Source organism: Squalius cephalus (genome assembly GCF_949319135.1).
Source record: "Squalius cephalus genome assembly, chromosome: 9".
In the NCBI taxonomy this organism is placed as follows: domain Eukaryota; kingdom Metazoa; phylum Chordata; class Actinopteri; order Cypriniformes; family Leuciscidae; genus Squalius; species Squalius cephalus.
The window spans coordinates 38,656,940-38,674,810 of record NC_137130.1 but is presented as its reverse complement, the minus strand read 5'-3'; the positions used below and the strand labels follow the sequence as shown (position 1 = coordinate 38,674,810).

General features: G+C 43.6%; 1 protein-coding gene and 1 long non-coding RNA gene across 2 annotated transcripts in view; one reads left to right on the top strand and one right to left on the bottom strand.

The window, feature by feature from the left end:
- Nucleotides 1-431: 431 nt before the first annotated feature.
- The window catches only part of LOC307164171 (sacsin-like), a 30,725-nt gene continuing 13,285 nt past the window's right edge, over nt 432-17,871 (top strand). Inside the window, exons 1-4 of the mRNA XM_079880627.1 lie at nt 432-482; nt 7,371-7,458; nt 7,573-7,684; nt 10,243-10,389. Of these exons, the coding sequence (XP_079736753.1) occupies nt 448-482; nt 7,371-7,458; nt 7,573-7,684; nt 10,243-10,389 (382 nt within the window). The 5' untranslated portion in view covers nt 432-447. The remainder of the gene's footprint in view (nt 483-7,370; nt 7,459-7,572; nt 7,685-10,242; nt 10,390-17,871) is intronic.
- On the bottom strand, nt 9,014-9,691 carry LOC307164182. The gene is made up of 3 exons (XR_013822233.1): nt 9,620-9,691; nt 9,471-9,534; nt 9,014-9,395 (listed from the first exon to the last, which is right to left on the bottom strand). It is a non-coding gene; the product is annotated as an uncharacterized lncRNA (long non-coding RNA).

Genomic DNA, 17,871 nt, shown 5'->3' with positions numbered 1-17,871 from the left:
TTTCACTTCTAGACTCATGAACAACCATCACAAAACATGAAAACAGTCGTAGATCAACCAACAACACACAGTGCTCTGACCTGGTTCAGTTGTGTAAACTCAGATATTATTTTCTCTTGTCGACTTTACGGAAAAATCTGTTATGCTGTTTAGCCTATTCAGTGCAGTACAAAATAAAGAACAAAATAAAAATTTTATGATCGCATAAAAATATTTTTTTCTTCAAAAATCATATTTTTTTCAAAGATTAACATTTAGCAGATTCTGCGAGGTGTGTGTAATCTTTTTTATTGAGATTACATTTACAGTATTGTAACAGTTTCCACGGAATAACTGTTCGAAAAGTTGGCTTCTTTTAAGAATTTGGAGAATTTTAAAGTTAATTGTTGTTCTTTAAACAGATTTTTTTTTTTTTTTTACCACACAGGAGAATGTAAAAGAAGAACAATGAGTTCAACATCGAGGCAAAAGAAGAAAAAGAAGTATGTGGTTTTATTCACTACATGTTTTTGTAACGATTATGTCCAGTTCCCTTTCGTAAAGGGAACTCCCGCTGCATCGATACTCGGTACTTTGGGGAATGCCTTCGGCATGAAGCGTCTGAAGTCTACTATACAACTATCCCAATCTGGATTGGTGCAACGTCATTACGTCACCCGTGACGTCGCATGTGACGGTGATCCGGAAGCTATAAAACGGTCACAGGAACCAGGAAATGTTAGCTTCTGGTCTTCAGCAAGCGCTCTATGTACAACTTGTCAGTCTTATTTGGTGTTGTTTGTCCCGTGAAAAGAGTTATATATACATATATATATTATTATGGCCGAGAATCAGTTCAGGCAGTGTGCGTCCCCTTGCCCGCGTTATCTCGCTGAGGGTGACACACACTCGCTGTGTGTAGTTTGTTTGGGAGTGGAGTATGCACAGGTAGCGCTCGAGGGTGCTGTCTGTGCTAACTGTGAAATCATGCCCCTGAGAACGCTCCGCTCCCGGCGAGCTATGTTTAATGAAAGTGGCCAGCCCCGCGATCCCCGTGGATCAGGTCCCGCGTCTGTCGAGGCAGCGCGGCGGCTGCATTCATGGGGATCGCAGCGGGATCTAGTGGATGATGTTGAGACGGCTTCGGCCCTTTCTCAGCATTCTGAAGCTAGTTCCCATAGTTCCGCTCAGGGTGCGGAAGCCCGTGCTGCGGCTTCTTCCGCCCCAGCAGTGGAACCGATGCTCGAATTATCTGGTTCCGAGGAGCTAGATATTTTGGGCATCGAGGCAGGGGAATGTGAAAGTTCGCCACCCCATTCCCCTGCCTTTGAGGAGCTGCTAGAGGTTGTGACCAGAGCAGTTAAAAAATTAAATATCGACTGGCCATCTGAGACGCAGGAAGCGACTGTAAAAAGTAAACTCGATGAGCGCTTCCTGCAGTCTCGGTCACAACCTCTACGCCGGAGTCTGCCATTTTTTCCTGATCTCCACACCGAGGTGTCGAGATCGTGGAACAAGCCCTTCTCCTCAAGAATATCTAGCCCCAATGTCCATCTATATTCGAATATAATGGGTGCTAGGGAGGAGGGCTATGGGATGATGCCCAGGGTTGAAGAGTCGTTTGCGTCGCACCTCTCCCCTGACGTTGCGTCATCCCTGCGGGCTCCGGCGCTTCCCACTAAGCCCTGCCGTACAACATCGGCTTTAGTTGGGAAGGCATATATGGCGGCAGGTCGGGCTGGTAGTTGTCTGCATATGATGGGGCTGTTGCAGGCATACCAGGCCGACCTCCTCAAAGAGGTGGACGACGGTGGGGAGGTCGCCTACGACGACATCCGAGAGATGCGTCGTGTGGTCGACTTGTCTCTCCGTGCTACCAAGGCCCTTGCCATCGGCCGCTCCATGGCAGCACTGGTAGCCACGGAGAGACACTTGTGGCTGAATCGGTCGGGCATCGGGGACAAGGACAGGGCTTGTCTCCTCGATGCCCCGGTTTCGCCTTCTGGCCTTTTCGGCGACGGTGTCAACAATGTCGTCGATAGGTTTCAGGAGGCGAAACGACAGTCAGCCGCATTCAAAGAGCTTATCCCCCGCCGTCGTTCCAGGTCTCGTGGGTCTGCTGCCAGGGGGTAGTCCTAGCTCCTCACACCTGCTGAGGCAGAAGGAGAGTGTGGCCTCTCGTGCTCCCCCCCAAGGGGCTTGGAGGCAGAGGCAACACCCTCAGTCGAAGCCTTCCAAACCGAAAACAGATCTGAGGACTGTTATTCAGGCGAGGAAGGCTTCGACTAAGAGGCCATGACGGGACATCCAGGCCTCTGAGGGCATCCCCCTCCGCGGGGGCTTTTTAAAACTTCGCTCCGCGGAGCCCTCAGGAAATCGATGTTGCTTCCCGCCGTCAAGTGCGCTTCGGGACGCATCGAATTCTAGCGAATGTATCTCACAGAATGTTCCTATGAAATCTATTATTCTGAAACGTTTGCTACCTCTCACGAGGCCTGTAGAAAAAATGATTCGGTTAGTTCCTGCTAGAAGAGTGCTTCAGGTCACCGAAAATATAAATGAGAATAAAGATGAAACTAGAGATGTGAATAGAACACCTGAGGTTAGTTCTGAGAGACTGATTCCCTTAGTAGATTATTTAGACACCTGGAAGGGTCTTCAAAATATATCTCAGTGGGTCCTGAGTACAGTTGAGAAAGGATATAGAATCCAGTTCCAGTTTAGACCACCCAAATTTAGTGGTGTTATTCATACGCTGGTATCTCCTGATCAGGCTCAGGTGATGGAAGATGAAGTTCAGACTCTCCTAGCTAAGGAGGCCATAGAATATGTGCCCTTAGAGCAGAGGGATTCCGGGTTCTACAGCCGGTACTTCATAGTTCCAAAAAAGGATGGTGGGCTGCGTCCCATTATAGATCTTAGGGTATTGAATAAATCTTTGAGGAGATTTAAGTTCAAAATGTTGACGATACCTATGATCATTCAACAAATCAGATCCGAGAATTGGTTTGTGACGATAGATCTTAAGGATGCATATTTTCATATTTCCATCATCCCACATCATAGGAAGTTTCTTAGATTTGCTTTTGGGGGAAAAGCTTATCAATACAGAGTTCTTCCTTTCGGCCAAGCCTTATCACCTCGCACCTTCACTAAATGTATGGACGCTTCCCTTGCTCCATTGAGACTTCAGGGGATTCGTATCTTGAATTATATAGATGACTGGCTTATTTTAGCTCAGTCAAAAGAGCTGGCGATTCAACATCGAGATGTTGTTTTGCGTCATTTGAGGTGCTTGGGGTTGAGACTCAATGTGAAGAAAAGTTCCTTAACTCCTCTTCAGAGGACTATGTTCCTGGGAGTAGAGTGGGACTCAATCACGATGCGGGCACAATTGTCTCCTGCTCGTATTAATACTATTTTAAACACAATGAAGAGTATTAGGTTAGGCCAGGCTATCACTGTCAAACATTTTCAAAGAGTTTTGGGTCTTATGGCTGCAGCTTCCACGGTAATTCCCTTTGGTCTGCTCCATATGAGGGCCTTGCAGTGGTGGCTCAGGAACAAGGGGTTTTCTCCTCTGGGAAACCCTTTTCGCACGATCAGAGTTACGAGCAGATGCCTTCGTTCTCTTGTCATTTGGAAGAAACCATGGTTCCTGTCTCAAGGCCCGGTGTTGGGAGCACCATGTCAGAGAAAGACTTTGACTACGGATGCGTCCCTCACGGGCTGGGGTGCGGTTATGGAGGGCCGTTACACCCGAGGTACTTGGAAGGACCATCATCTCTCATGGCATATTAATTGCTTGGAGATGTTGGCCGTATTTTTTGCCCTGAGGCACTTCCTTGTGGACCTCAGAGGCCATCATGTTCTTGTTAGGACAGACAATAAGTCGGTGGTCTCTTATATCAACCGCCAAGGAGGTTTGAGATCTCGCCCTCTTTGTAGACTGGCTCATCAAATTCTTCTTTGGTCCCAGGACAAATTTCTCTCTGTCAGATCTATTTATATTCCTGGGGTTGAAAATATGGGAGCAGACATCCTGTCGAGGCAGGGGCTGAGGCCCGGGGAATGGCGGCTCCACCCTGAAGTGGTTGAGCTTATATGGAGAGAGTTTGGCCCGGCGGAGGTTGACCTGTTCGCTTCTCATGAGAACTCTCATTGCCCGCTCTGGTACTCTCTCTCACATCCAGCTCCTTTGGGCTTGGATGCCATGGTACAGATATGGCCGAGGTCACGTCTGTACGCTTTTTCCCTGATCGCTCTGCTCCCTGGGGTTCTAGAAACGGTCAGGAGGTACGGAGTGAGACTACTCCTTGTAGCTCCGTACTGGCCGGCCCGAATTTGGTTTTTGGACCTTATTAGTCTCTTGGAGAGTCCTCCATGGAAAATTCCTATTAGGAGAGATCTTCTGTCTCAGGCTGATGGTACATTATTTCATCCCCGACCAGAGTTATGGAGACTATGGTTCTGGCCCCTGAGGGGGTCCCACCCATAATTAGGTTGCCCTTTCCACCGAGGTGGTCAGGACATCCACACTAGAACCCCACTCTACTAGGAACTAAACAATTAAGTTAGGGAGGGCATTGAACCCAGTTTATTACTGCCCACTGGCTTCAGTACTGGTGTTCCATCCCGCTCTCTAACGGGATCTCCTGTTCATGCTTAGGGCCTCTGTGGCGGCCTAAGTGCCCTCCGCAAGCCTTTAGGGTGTTCTCAATAGGAAGTTCCCGCTGAAACTCCATGTTCCTGTAGATTGGAGGATGAATCCTTTTCATCCAGCCTATGGGCATCAGGCTGATGGGTTATCCCTGGCACCCATCATGTCCTGTGGATGACATATATGAATATATACAAGTATATATGAGTATATAGGAGAATCTATTGAGTCTGCTTCATGCTCGTTTTACTCCCTGGAAGAGGGGTGGTGCTGCCCCCTCTCACTTACTAGCGTGGGAGCCACTCTACATTATTGTTGCCCCGGTACCGAGGTGCCGGTAGGCGATATCATGATTCTTCAGGTATTCCATCCTCCATCGCATGTGTCGGATGGTCAAGGTTTAGCCTTGGAGGTTCCTATGCTAGGCCTCGGGCTGGGAGGAGTCAATTCAATTAGTAATGTATCAAGGGTTAGGAGCTATTCCCCATCTATCAAGTAGACAGTTGGTCATCTGCAGAAACCACTTATAATTGAAGTACAAGGTGCGCTTTTGCCTTCACCTCTTATCTAATACTTTCTACTGTCTGGGGTTTCCCTTTCCATGAGGTCAGCTGAGCCTCCGGCTCCTCACCTCCCCTTCTTACACCAAATCTTACAACAAGCTAGTTTGGATCTGCCCTCTACTCATTCTATCATCCTTGAATGTACCAGATCTTTGTACCAGGGCGTTTTTCTCTCAGTGTGGCGGCGTGGGTATTTGTTCCCCAAAGTATCGAGTATCGATGCAGCGGGAGTTCCCTTTACGAAAGGGAACGTCTCGGGTTACGTATGTAACCCTCGTTCCCTGAGTAGGGAACGAGACGCTGCATCCCTCGGCCACACTTTTCGTGCCCCTGAGAACGACTTGCTTTGACCAATTAGAAGCTAACATTTCCTGGTTCCTGTGACCGTTTTATAGCTTCCGGATCACCGTCACATGCGACGTCACGGGTGACGTAATGACGTTGCACCAATCCAGATTGGGATAGTTGTATAGTAGACTTCAGACGCTTCATGCCGAAGGCATTCCCCAAAGTATCGAGTATCGATGCAGCGTCTCGTTCCCTACTCAGGGAATGAGGGTTACATACGTAACCCGAGACGTTTTGTTCCTGTTTGCCTGTGTTCCCCTTTGCTAGTTTGTCTCCTCATTTTTTGATTGAGTTTGCATGTTCCTGGTTACGTTAATCATCCCTGTTTGCATTTAAAGTCCCACTGAGTGCCTTGAAAGGCACAGCATTATTCAATGTGTTGATGTAATGTCCACTGAATCAGGAAGACAGGACGGGGCATATCTATCAGCTCGTCCCCTTTTTAAATAGCCAGTAGTGTTTAGTTTAAATCACAGCTCGGCCAGAGCCGTTGAGTTCAGTAAAGCCTCAGTTTCCTCCTAATCTCTAACCGTTTCTCCTCCTGATCTCCTCCATATCGCTTTAAAATACAGCATTCTGTGCAGAATTCAAATGGGTCTGAAAAGTTTTCTGGTCTGTGCCGACTCTTCATTCGCCCCAATGGAAAGCATATTTACATTGTCTGAATGCACTATGTGCTGCAGCTTTAGAATCTATTTATAATGTAGGGGGCGGAGCTTCAAATTCTAGAGAGCATTTGATTGGACAGAAAATCTGATGAAGCTGAAGTGCAAAATGATGCCATCAAAATCATTGTTTTGAATGCTTATATCTTGTAAATGCAAATTGCACAAACACATTAGTAATTGATGATTAACTTAAAGTGGTGTTTGATTGTGATTTCACTTTTCTAACTTTAGTTAGTGTGTAATGTTGCTGTTTGAGCATAAACAACATCTGCAAAGTTACGACGCTCAAAGTTCAAAGCAAAGGGAGATAAAGAAATCGCTTTTTAAGGACTACAACAAACGGCTGGTAGGGACTACACAACATTCCTCCCGGGTTAGTGACATCACCAACCCTAGAATTTACATAATCCCGCCCTGGAACGTGATTTATAGATTATCAAGACAGAATATGCTAATCAATGACTAGAAGATAACTACACATAAGCTACATAAACTCATCAAGTAACCATTAAGAAATGTCCTGTTGCTTCTACATGTTGTCACTTCTTCTTGAGTCTCTCCATCTTTGTCTGAATCCGGTTTGAACATAAAAGGCTAAAACTTTTTGAAATTTTCAGTGCATGTCTGTGTGAGGTTAAAGGGGTGGTATAATACCATTTTCACAAGATGTAAAATAAGTCTCTGATGTCCTCAGAGTGTGTGTGTGAAGTTTTAGCTCAAAATACCCCACAGATATTTTTATACAGCATGTTAAAATTGTCACATTTTGAGGGTGAGCAAAAATGCACCGTTTTGTGTCTGTTCCTTTAAATGCAAATGAGCTGCTTCTCCCGGCACAGGGGGCGGAGCTTCAACAGACAAAATTTGTATGTATACAACTAAACGCGTCTCCGTGTGGACAAGGCCTTAAATACACACGATAAAGAGATGATAACGAACAGGTGAGATGATTAGATGAGTGTTCATGACAACTGATTACTGGCGGGAAACTGAGACAAAGAAACACATGTGACTGATGAAAACAAACTAAAAGTGGGAAAACAGAAACTAAGAACTAACAAAACTGAATAGACGAGACAATTACATGAACCTTGATTTTGCTCTGTCTGTGTTTTGTGCAGTTTGTAATAAACTTTACATTGTTCAATGCAGAAATAAATTTGGTGCGACGTCTCCACCATTCATTGATTACCTGAAAGAAATTTTGAGAAGGTACCCAGATGGAGGACAAATATTGAAGGTAGGCTAAAAAAGGTTTAAATATTGCCTGAATACTTTCACATCATTGTTAAATGGTATGTATCTTAAATATCGTATCGTATCTTTGCTTAATATTAATCCTGTAACGTACCAGGAGCTGATCCAGAATGCAGATGATGCAGGAGCTTCACGTGTGGTGTTTATTCATGACGAGAGGCATTATGAGACTCAGAGCCTGTGGACTGAAGAGCTCAGAAAGTATCAAGGTATTTGTGTTGCAAACAGATTTAAATCACACTAGACTTAAACTTTATAAAATTACTGTAGAGCCCGCCACAAAGGACATTACAGTCTAGGGTTTTACATTTGTCCTCATTCATATGTCACATGAAGAGTTTTGCAACTACACCTTCTGCCTTTTTTTAATGGGGAGCGAGTTTTGAGCTCTGAAAGTTACAGTATGTTTTTATATTAAATCCAATTTTTTGGCAGCGGCTTTTTGCACTGAGTGAAAATAGCATAATTTCTTAGCGATAGATGATATTTACACCGTGCAAGTAGCAATAGATTCTTATTACACTACAAGTAGTTAGATGCTATTTATACTTCAAATAGTGGCAGACAGCATTTGCACCTCAGTGTTGTTGTACATTATACAGTATGCAATTATAACTTAGAGTGTAAATTATTATATTTATTAAAATTATTAAATGGATGCTGCCTTATTGGGACAATAAAGCCGTCCCTACACCCACCCCTAACCCTAAACACTTTATTATTAAACACATGTATTATTAAACACATAAACACACTTTTTTTTCCACTTTTCGAATGTTGTCTTCCTTTTTATTGAAAATACATGCCTTTCCGATCTGATATGCGATGAGAAAAGGAAGTAGAGCGAGTTCAGCAAAAGGCAGATTATGATCTCAGGTCGATTTGGGTCAAAACTTTCTTCCACACACTTTACCCCTACACCATTGCTACTGTTAATAATGCAGTGATTTAGTCTGGCCCAACCAGACGTCAGTGGGCGGAGTCAGTGTAAATAGACTCTGCCAACAAGATGGGCTATTTGCTTATCTTTCAGTTTAGTGAATAACAGTATAAGTGTTTAAGTATAAGCTTTATTATATGTGACTATATCAGTAGGAGTGGATTGAAGCTCAACTGAAGCTCTGTAAATGTTGTGAGGATCATGAGAACTATTTGCATGTGTGGCAGAGTGGGGGGCTAAAAGAGCAAAGCTAGACAGCAAGGAAGTTAACATCAAATAAACTGATAAGATTTTCAATGTAGCCAACTACGCCACCTTGGGACTTTCGCCCAAGGATATACTCAGACAACACAGGTTCGTTTCTTTGGCAAAGAGGACTGAGACGGTTCTGACAATTAAAAACAACAATTTATTACAAAATCTTCTCACATTGAAAAAACACATTCACTAATAAATACCTTCCAAACATTTACCTCTTAATTACCTACATGTTAGCACAAAAAGGAAGGCATCACTAATAAATACCTTCCAAACATTTACCTCTTAATTACCTACATGTTAGTACAAAAGGAAGGCATTTAAATTACAATTAAAATAAAATAAAGAAAGAAAAACAAAAAAAACAAAAACTGGGGATTAATCGAAGACACTAACAGGAGAAAGAATCTCTGACCCACCTTGTAAGTAATCACTCACTACACCCACACATTAGTGTCCCACACGACAAAGGCAATGAAACAAATCCACACTCAAGTGTGTTTAACACTGCACCCCAAATGGAGGTGGGCCAAATGACCCCCGTTCAGATGTCCCAGAGAGAACCCACTTAAGTTACAGATTCCATAAAAATAAATAACCAAAACAAATTTATAAGGGAGACAAAAACAGCAGCGTAGTTTGGGGTCCGTGTATCCTGCTGATTACAGATGCACTTATACGGCTCTGAGCTGGAAGCACGCCGTTAGGCACGCCCCCCCAACCTGCACACACATTCACAACAGTGAGATTTAAACACTTTTTAAATCAACAGAATCCCCCAAAGAAATCATACTCACTGCATCAGGACAATGTATATAAAATGACTGCATGCTGCAACATGCCCTCACTGCACTGTAGCAACTGCAGAACAGGCTTTAGGTTACACACCAACATTAAACAAAAATAATAAATTAAATCACCTATCACTTTACACCCATCCACATACCTGAGATTGTACAAATAAGCGACCCAAACTACACGACTCCATCAGGAAAAGGCAGAAAAAGGGACAGCGAGAGAGTAACCAGAAACAGCTAAACAAACTCTGCTATGGGTGTCTTGCTTTTATTATAAGTGCAATCATGATAATGAGTAACCAGCCGGTTTCTAACACAGCTGAGTCTATGGGGAGATTATTCCCATTCTCCACCAGGGGGAGTAACAGAGGGAAATACCCAATCTGCTACACATGGGAAAAAATTATCTGATTGTTGATTGGACATTGATGATAATTGGCAGCAAGATAATAAATTTGAACCCACTTTGCCATTAATAACTGACATCTGTGCTTCTCTCTTTAAAAGCTCTGGTCACCAGTATTGTGCCTCAAAACTCTTTGTATCTCAAAACCAGGTCAAAATCACAGTTTTGTCCTAAAATAAAATAAAATGAGCTGAAAATAAGGGAATTCAGTAAATACAGTATGAGAGACATAACTCACTTTTTATATGTCATGACCAGTATTTGTCCAGATACTGAAGGTCTTTACTGCGCTATAGGCAAAGTGTGTTATTTTCAAAGTTGTTTGGTCAGTTTTGTCTGATCATCTGTTTGTATCTTTGATCGCAGGACCGGCTCTCTATGCCTTCAATGATGCAGCCTTCACAGAGGAAGACTGGGAGGGAATCCAGAGAGTTGGCAGAAGCATCAAGCAGGATGACCCAACAAAAGTCGGGAGATTTGGGATCGGCTTCAACTCTGTTTATCATATTACAGGTGAACTAGACTTACAAGTTACTAAAACGCAAACCTTCATAGAATGATGTACAGAAAGAGACTGTTACAGAATACAGTAACCTTTTTTATTGGCTAGTCTATTATTAATAGTAAAATGTGTATGCTTATTTCCCTTTTTCTTTTCCATCATCTAACACTCACTTAAAATTAATCTTTAAATAAAACTAAAATAACATAAAATATATAAATTTAATATTATATAATTATATAATTATATAAACGCATAAAAATTTAACTCTTTCCCTGCCAGCATTTTTTTTTTTTTAAATACACAAAGATCGCAGAGGACCCCAGATTATTGTTGTTCAACCTTCACACTCTTACTTGATCTGGACAAACTGAGCATCATTAGAAATATTTAAGACTCCAGCTTCAGTATTCACCACTGTTTATGATAAAACTAGGTTGCAGTGACATTAATGTCCTAATTTATTTCAGGAGTGCAAAATAATCAATCTGTATTTTTTTTAATATTTTGAATAGAATAACAACACATTCATATTCAGTCACTGAATATGTCAGTCTGCTCCTGTTTATTTGTGTAGACATAGTTCCCTTTCGAGGGAACTCGCGATGCGTCAATGACGCTTTGGGAACGCTTCTGCGTGATTGCGTCTGAAGCACTTGTATCAACTAGTCCAATGGCGAGAGTGGGCGTCACGGGCGGGTGACGTGATGACCAGGAAAGGATAAAGGACATCCGGTTTAGAACCGCGCTAGCTTCTGTGCCTCAGCAAGCGCTCTGTGTTATACTGTCTGTGTTATTTATTGTTGTCTGTCACAAGCATAGATATTATGGCGAACAAAACAACCTTAGATCGTGTGTTCCTCCCTGCCCTCTGTCTTTACGGGTGGGGATACACACGATGTATGTGTTGTTTGTTTGGAACGGAGCATGTTCTGTCAGCGCTCGAGGGTGCTGACTACGAGCATTGCGAGTTACTATCGTACTCGCTCCGTTCCCGCTTGTCACTCTTTAAGGAGGGTGTTCAGGCCCGCATTCCTCGCAGTACCGACCCCGTGTTGCCGAGGCAGCACGGAAGTTGGTATTGTGGGTTCGCAAATTGATCTCGCGGAGAGGTTAGAGACGGGCTCCGCCTTTTCTCTGCTTTTATCCGAGGGATCCAGCGCTCTCTCTCTGGGATCGGAAGCCCGCGCTGCGGCTTCTTCCATCCTGGTTAGAGAGCCCGGTGTTTCAGCAGTCTATCTCTGAGGAGGTAGAGTGCTGAGCATCGATGCATGTTCACAACCACAAGCATATAATATATATCTAGACAGGAGTATGGGAAGCAAACAGCTTTGGATTGTGTGTTCCTCCCTGCCCTCGCTTCATTACGAGTGGGGACGCGATTCATGTGTTGTTTGTTTGGGAGTGGAGCATGCACGGTCAGCTCTAGTAAAATAAGGGGACTGACAGTGTTCATTCATAAATTCCCGACGTGTAACATTTGCACTATCGAGAGTTTAGCTCTGCTCCCGATGGCTTTCTTCTCGAGGGAAGAAAGTCAATAAAGATTATTTGGCTCGGATCTCGCGTGTGCTGAGGCAGCGCGTAGATTACGGGGTCTGCAATAACAATAATAGTGGACTGGCTACGTTCATTCATGAACATTACCGACGTGTGTTCACTATCAAGAGTTTCCCCATGCTACTGTTTATTTAAAAAAAAAGACTGCAATAAGAATCTAGTGGTTATACAAATGCAATGCATTGATTAAAGAGATACATAGTGTATTGCAAGCTACGAATTTAGGATTCTTTTATTGTATCTTGAAACTATTTTTATATATAAGCTTATATATAAATATATATTCAGCCACAGACTATATTAACTTGTCTGGTTGATCTTTTGCTGTTTGATTCTGAGGAATTAAATAAGTGGGCTGCATTTAAATTTGCTTATCTGACTTTCATTAGTTAGATTCATGTATAAGTTCAGCATTTCATCCAGACTGTGTAACTTGTCTGGTTGATCTTTTACTACATTTAATTTGGAGGAATTAAATGGTAAAATTATGTGCTGAGCATCGAGTTAAGGGAATTGAAGATTCTCAATCTCCTGTGTACAATGAGTTTGGAGTTTATAACTTCGTAAATGGGGCTGCTGGGCGGAGCAGCGTCATTTCCTGTGCTCCCCCTCAGAAAGATTGGGGACCAGAATGGCATTCTCAACAGAAGCCTTTAAAGCAGAAGATGGATCTGAGAACTGTTTTTCTGTGAAAAAGGCTTCGACCAAGGTCCTGATGCCACTGGTGTCAGACCTCTGGGGGCAACCCCGACCGGGGTGGAGCGGTGTTCACCTCAGTATACGGTGCCCGCCCCACCTCTGTGCCCTCAGGAGGCCGTTCTGCCAACCCCGCCACCCTTGGTGCCTCGGGGCGCAGCGAGCACATGGCTCAGTGTCATCACGACACCGTGTCAAACTCGCACCCTCTTAGGGGGTGCGAAAACAGTCGGTTCAAAAACAGTCAGTTCGGTTGTTTCCTGCCAGGATGCTTCAGGTCACCGAAGTGGCTGTTACAATAACATCAGAGGCCAGAGACTGGTACCCTTAGTAGATTTTCTGACAGAGTGGAAGAATCTGCTGAATATATCTCCATGGGTCCTGCAAATAGAGAGAGGTTACAGAATTCAGTTTCGTTCTCCTCCATCTTGTTACAACGGGTGCTACTCGTGTTAGTACATCCCGAGCAGGCTCTGGTAATGGAGCAAGAAATAGAGTCTCTATTAGCGAAGGGAGCTATAGAGCAGCTGTACTCGCCCGACAGAGAATCGGGGTTTTACAGCGCTACTTTATTGTTCCAAAAAAGGATGGGGGGGGTTGCGTCCCATTTTAGATCTCCGTCTGTTGTATCGTGCAGTCATGAAACTCAAGTTCAAGATGCTCACACTCAAACAGATTGTGACTCAAATCAGATCCGAGGACTGGTTTGTCACGATAGATTTAAAAGGCGCTTACTTCCATCCTCCCTCTACAAAGGAAGTTCCTGTGGTTTTCTTTTGGGGGCAAAGAATACCATTATCGGGTGCTTCCATTCGGTCTAGCTCTATTACCCCGCACGTTCACAAAGTGCGTAGATGCAGCTCTGGCCCCGTCAGGCTGCAGGGCTACACGTTCTGAACTACATCGATGACTGGCTGATTCTGGCGGAATCAGAGCAGTTAGCGGTTCGGCATCGAGATGTCGCCCTCGCTCCGATGAAGAAATTGGGGTTGAGACTCAATGCCAAGAAGAGTGTGCTTTCTCCATTACAGAGAACCACTTTCCTTGGTGTGGTATGGGATTCAGTCACGATGCGAGCCACACTATTGCCCGTTCGTGTAGCTACTATCCTCACAGCCACAAAAGAGTTGAAGCTAGGCCAGTCACGCACTGTAAAACAGTTCGAGAAACTGTTGGGCCTCATGGCAGCAGCGTCCAATGTGATACCCTTTGGCCTACTGTACATGAGACCCTTGCAGTGATGGCTCAGAGCCAGAGGGTTCTCCCAGAGGGGAAACCCACTTCGTACGATCAAGATCACGCAGCGGTGTCTCCGCGCCTTGGTTATATGGAGGAAAAACTGGTTCCTATCCCACATGAGCAGTCACGCACTGTGAAACAGTTCGAGAAACTGTTGGGCCTCATGACAGCAGGTCCATTGTGATACCCTTTGGCCTACTGTACATGATACCTTGCAGTGGTGGCTCAGAACCTTTGGTTGTTTCTTCCGTGGTGCTTTTAGACCAGGATAGGAGTATGGCGGCTTAGAAGCCTTATTATATATGTAGATATCCCTGTAGGATATGGTATGCGGCAGCCTGGTCCTCTCCGCTCACATTCGTAAGGTTTTGCAATTTCGACCTGGGCGCTTCCCCAGGTTCTCAAATGCTCTTGTCTTAGTTGTGCAGTATTCACAACCTTTGGTTGTTTCTTCCGTGGTGCTTTTAGACCAGGATAGGAGTATGGCGGCTTAGAAGCCTTATTATATATGTAGATATCCCTGTAGGATATGGTATGCGGCAGCCTGGTCCTCTCCGCTCACATTCGTAAGGTTTTGCAATTTCGACCTGGGCGCTTCCCCAGGTTCTCAAATGCTCTTGTCTTAGTTGTGCAGTATTCACACAGACAGGTTCTGTTTTGTATGGCGTATTGGGCATTCTCGTTCCCAAAGCGTCATTGACGCATCGCGAGTTCCCTCGAAAGGGAACGTCTCAGGTTACGACTGTAACCCTAGTTCCCTGAGAAGGGAACGAGACGATGCGTCACTTTGCCATACTTCCTACATCCCTGTGATCGACTTGCTTCGGCCCTTTTCGAAGCTAGCGCGGTTCTAAACCGGATGTCCTTTATCCTTTCCTGGTCGTCACTTCACCCGCCCGTGACGCCCACTCTAGCCATTGGACTAGTTGATACAAGTGCTTCAGACGCAATCACGCAAAAGCGTTCCCAAAGCGTCATTGACGCATCGTCTCGTTCCCTTCTCAGGGAACTAGGGTTACAGTCGTAACCTGAGACGTTTCACTGAATAGTGTTCATCGGGGCTTTTAGTCCAAAAGTGCTAAAATCTGGAACTATTGATATATTTATTACACTTCCACAGTCAGTTCTGTACACAACAAACACAGAAAAATGCTTCTACACTTGAAACATGAAGCTAATAAACACACAATTAAGATATTAAATGATTTGCATGTGATTTTCATGCGATTTGGCTTATTTTCATAACAATAAAGGATTACATGAAATTCTAAGCAGGTGCAGCGGTTCTAATAAAAGGTTATAAATAAAACATTTCAACAACATAATATGACCAAAACACACATTAGATCGCAATAGAAAGTTAATGCAAACACTCCACATAATTTTTTATACATTTAAAATAAATATTGTTAACATTTGACATTATATATCTCTATATTATTAATAACAGTCAGAGTAATTCTGAGTCTTGAACGGTAAACTCTCAAGTGTTGGCTTTCTAAATATATGTTAGTTGTGTGTCTGTTCAGAATGACTTATGAGCAGCAACCTTTTTATTTTGGGTATGTCATTTATGACCCCCTTTCCAAAATGGGGGGTGCAGAAAAATGGGTAATAAAAGTTGTCAGCCACCGCCAGCGTTTTTGAATTTTTTTTACAAAAAGTTCATGGCGCCCAGAATATTTTGTCATGAATATTTGAACATTCAATACTGTATATCAAAAGAAAGAACAGAGCCTCTGCTTAAAAAAAAAAATTATTATAGCTTCATTCATACTTTTTTATCATCACTTGAATGATTTTGTACTAGTTGAGATCTGTCATAACGTCCCCTACTGTATAACAGTGAAAACACAAAAAGCCAAAAAAATCTGTCAATTGCGGGGAAAGAATTAATATTGACTTCTTGTATTGGGCAACATTTTAATATTTGGTGCACTCATTTATAAACATGGCATACGCACAAAATGGGGCTGGAAACGTGCATACGCCACTTCCCATGCAAAGGTTGTGATCTTTTAAAAAACTTGACGGGAGAATTTAATGGCGCTTTTCCACTGCATGGTAAGGCTCGGTACGACACGGTACGGCTCACTTCACTTTTCCACTGCGTGGTACGACTCGGCTCGGCTCGGCTCGGCACGGCACGGCACGGCTCGGTTCGCTTTAGCTTGGTTTGCTTTTCCACTGCAGTTAGTACCGCTTCAAAGTGGGTGGGATTATAGAATGATCGTTATTGTTGCGGCAACCAATGAGAGGAACGTCTGCACTTCGTCCACTGACCACGATTCAGCCATTTCTTTTTTGAAGTTTTTTTTTTTTTTTCAAGAAAGTCAAGCAAGTAGTTTAAAAATAGGTGCTACTGCGGTGGCTGTTACTGGCTATTTAAATCTAGCGGGTTTGGTGTCTTGTATTGCAAATACAATGACGCTGGTAGTGACGATTCTATCTGACCAATCGTGATCTGCAGTGTTTTCACGTCACATTTTAGTATCGGTACGGTACGCTTGGTACCTCAACAGAGCAGTGCATGCAGTAGAAAAGCGCCACAAAGTGAGCCGTACCGTACCGTGCCGTACCATGCAGTGGAAAAGCACCATAAGTGTACCTGTAAGTACAGTACCTGTTAGCCATGCGTACGCAAATTTTCGAGACACCGATGGTGAGCTGAGGGACTGACGGCAGATGAAGGAAAACCACTTTAAATCCTCATTATGAGTCCTAATCATAAATACATAAATACAGTGCATGTTCACAATAACAGTTTAAATAAATACAAAATTATTAACGAGAAGTTCTGAACACTTTTTTAATATTCTAATAAATATTTGTATGGGATGCAATGCTGTTGAACACATTTCCTGTGGCATGCTGTGTTTTAATGTGTTAACGACAAAGTGCATGATAATAGCAGAACTCATGGTCTGAGAAAATATTTTTGTGCAACTAATAATCAATAATGCAGAATAAGGCCTATTTGTTTGCACTAAATATATAAAGCAATTAAAATAACTATTTGGCCAGTGGAAAAGATTGAGAAAAAACGTTCTCTAAAAATGTATTTTATACAATTTTGATTTATTTATTCAAAACAAAAGCAAAGATATAGGCTACTAAATGATTTTTAGCAATGGAATGTGACGGCACATCCCTATCTCACATTTTCCTAATGTCTTGTACCGTTAAACACTGGGCTTTATAAATGGAGTTTTATAAGTCTAAATATTTTTTGGTATGCCATTTTTGGCTTTTTGGTATGCCATTTTTGGCCAAAATAAACAATAATAATAAAATATAATTTTGGGGGGGGTTATTTCTATAACCTACAGAGAACGTCACCATCAGAGGTTATTTAAGCCAAATTCTAGTCGTGTTTGCCGCACGTGTTCACAACCGGTCAGATGTGTTCTGGGAACGTTCTCAGCAGGTAATTTTGGAGTTTTGTTTCATGTAAACTAATTAAAATGTTGCAGATGATACCAATATGCTACAGATATTATTCAAATGCTGAAGTGTGTTATTTTTTTATAAACAAACTATATTATGCTCGAACACACTCGGTCTCTCTCGCGCACTATCGAGCGCACTCTCCAACACACCGGTCTCTTTCGGACACATCGGTCTCTCTCGCGCACTATCGAGCGCGCTCTCCAACACACCGGTCTCTCTCGGACACATCGGTCTCTCTCGCGCACTTTCGAGCGCGCTCTCGGACACATCGGTCTCTCTCGGACACATCGGTCTCTCTCGCGCACTATCGAGCGCGCTCTCCAACACACCGGTCTCTCTCTGACACATCGGTCTCTCTCGCTCACTATCGAGCGCGCTCTCCAACACATCGGTCTCTCTCTGACACATCGGTCTCTCTCGCGCACTATCGAGCGTGCTCTCCAACACATCGGTCTCTCTCCGACACACCGGTCTCTCTCGGACACATCGGTCTCTCTCGCGCACTTTCGAGCGCGCTCTCGGACACATCGGTCTCTCTCGCGCACTTT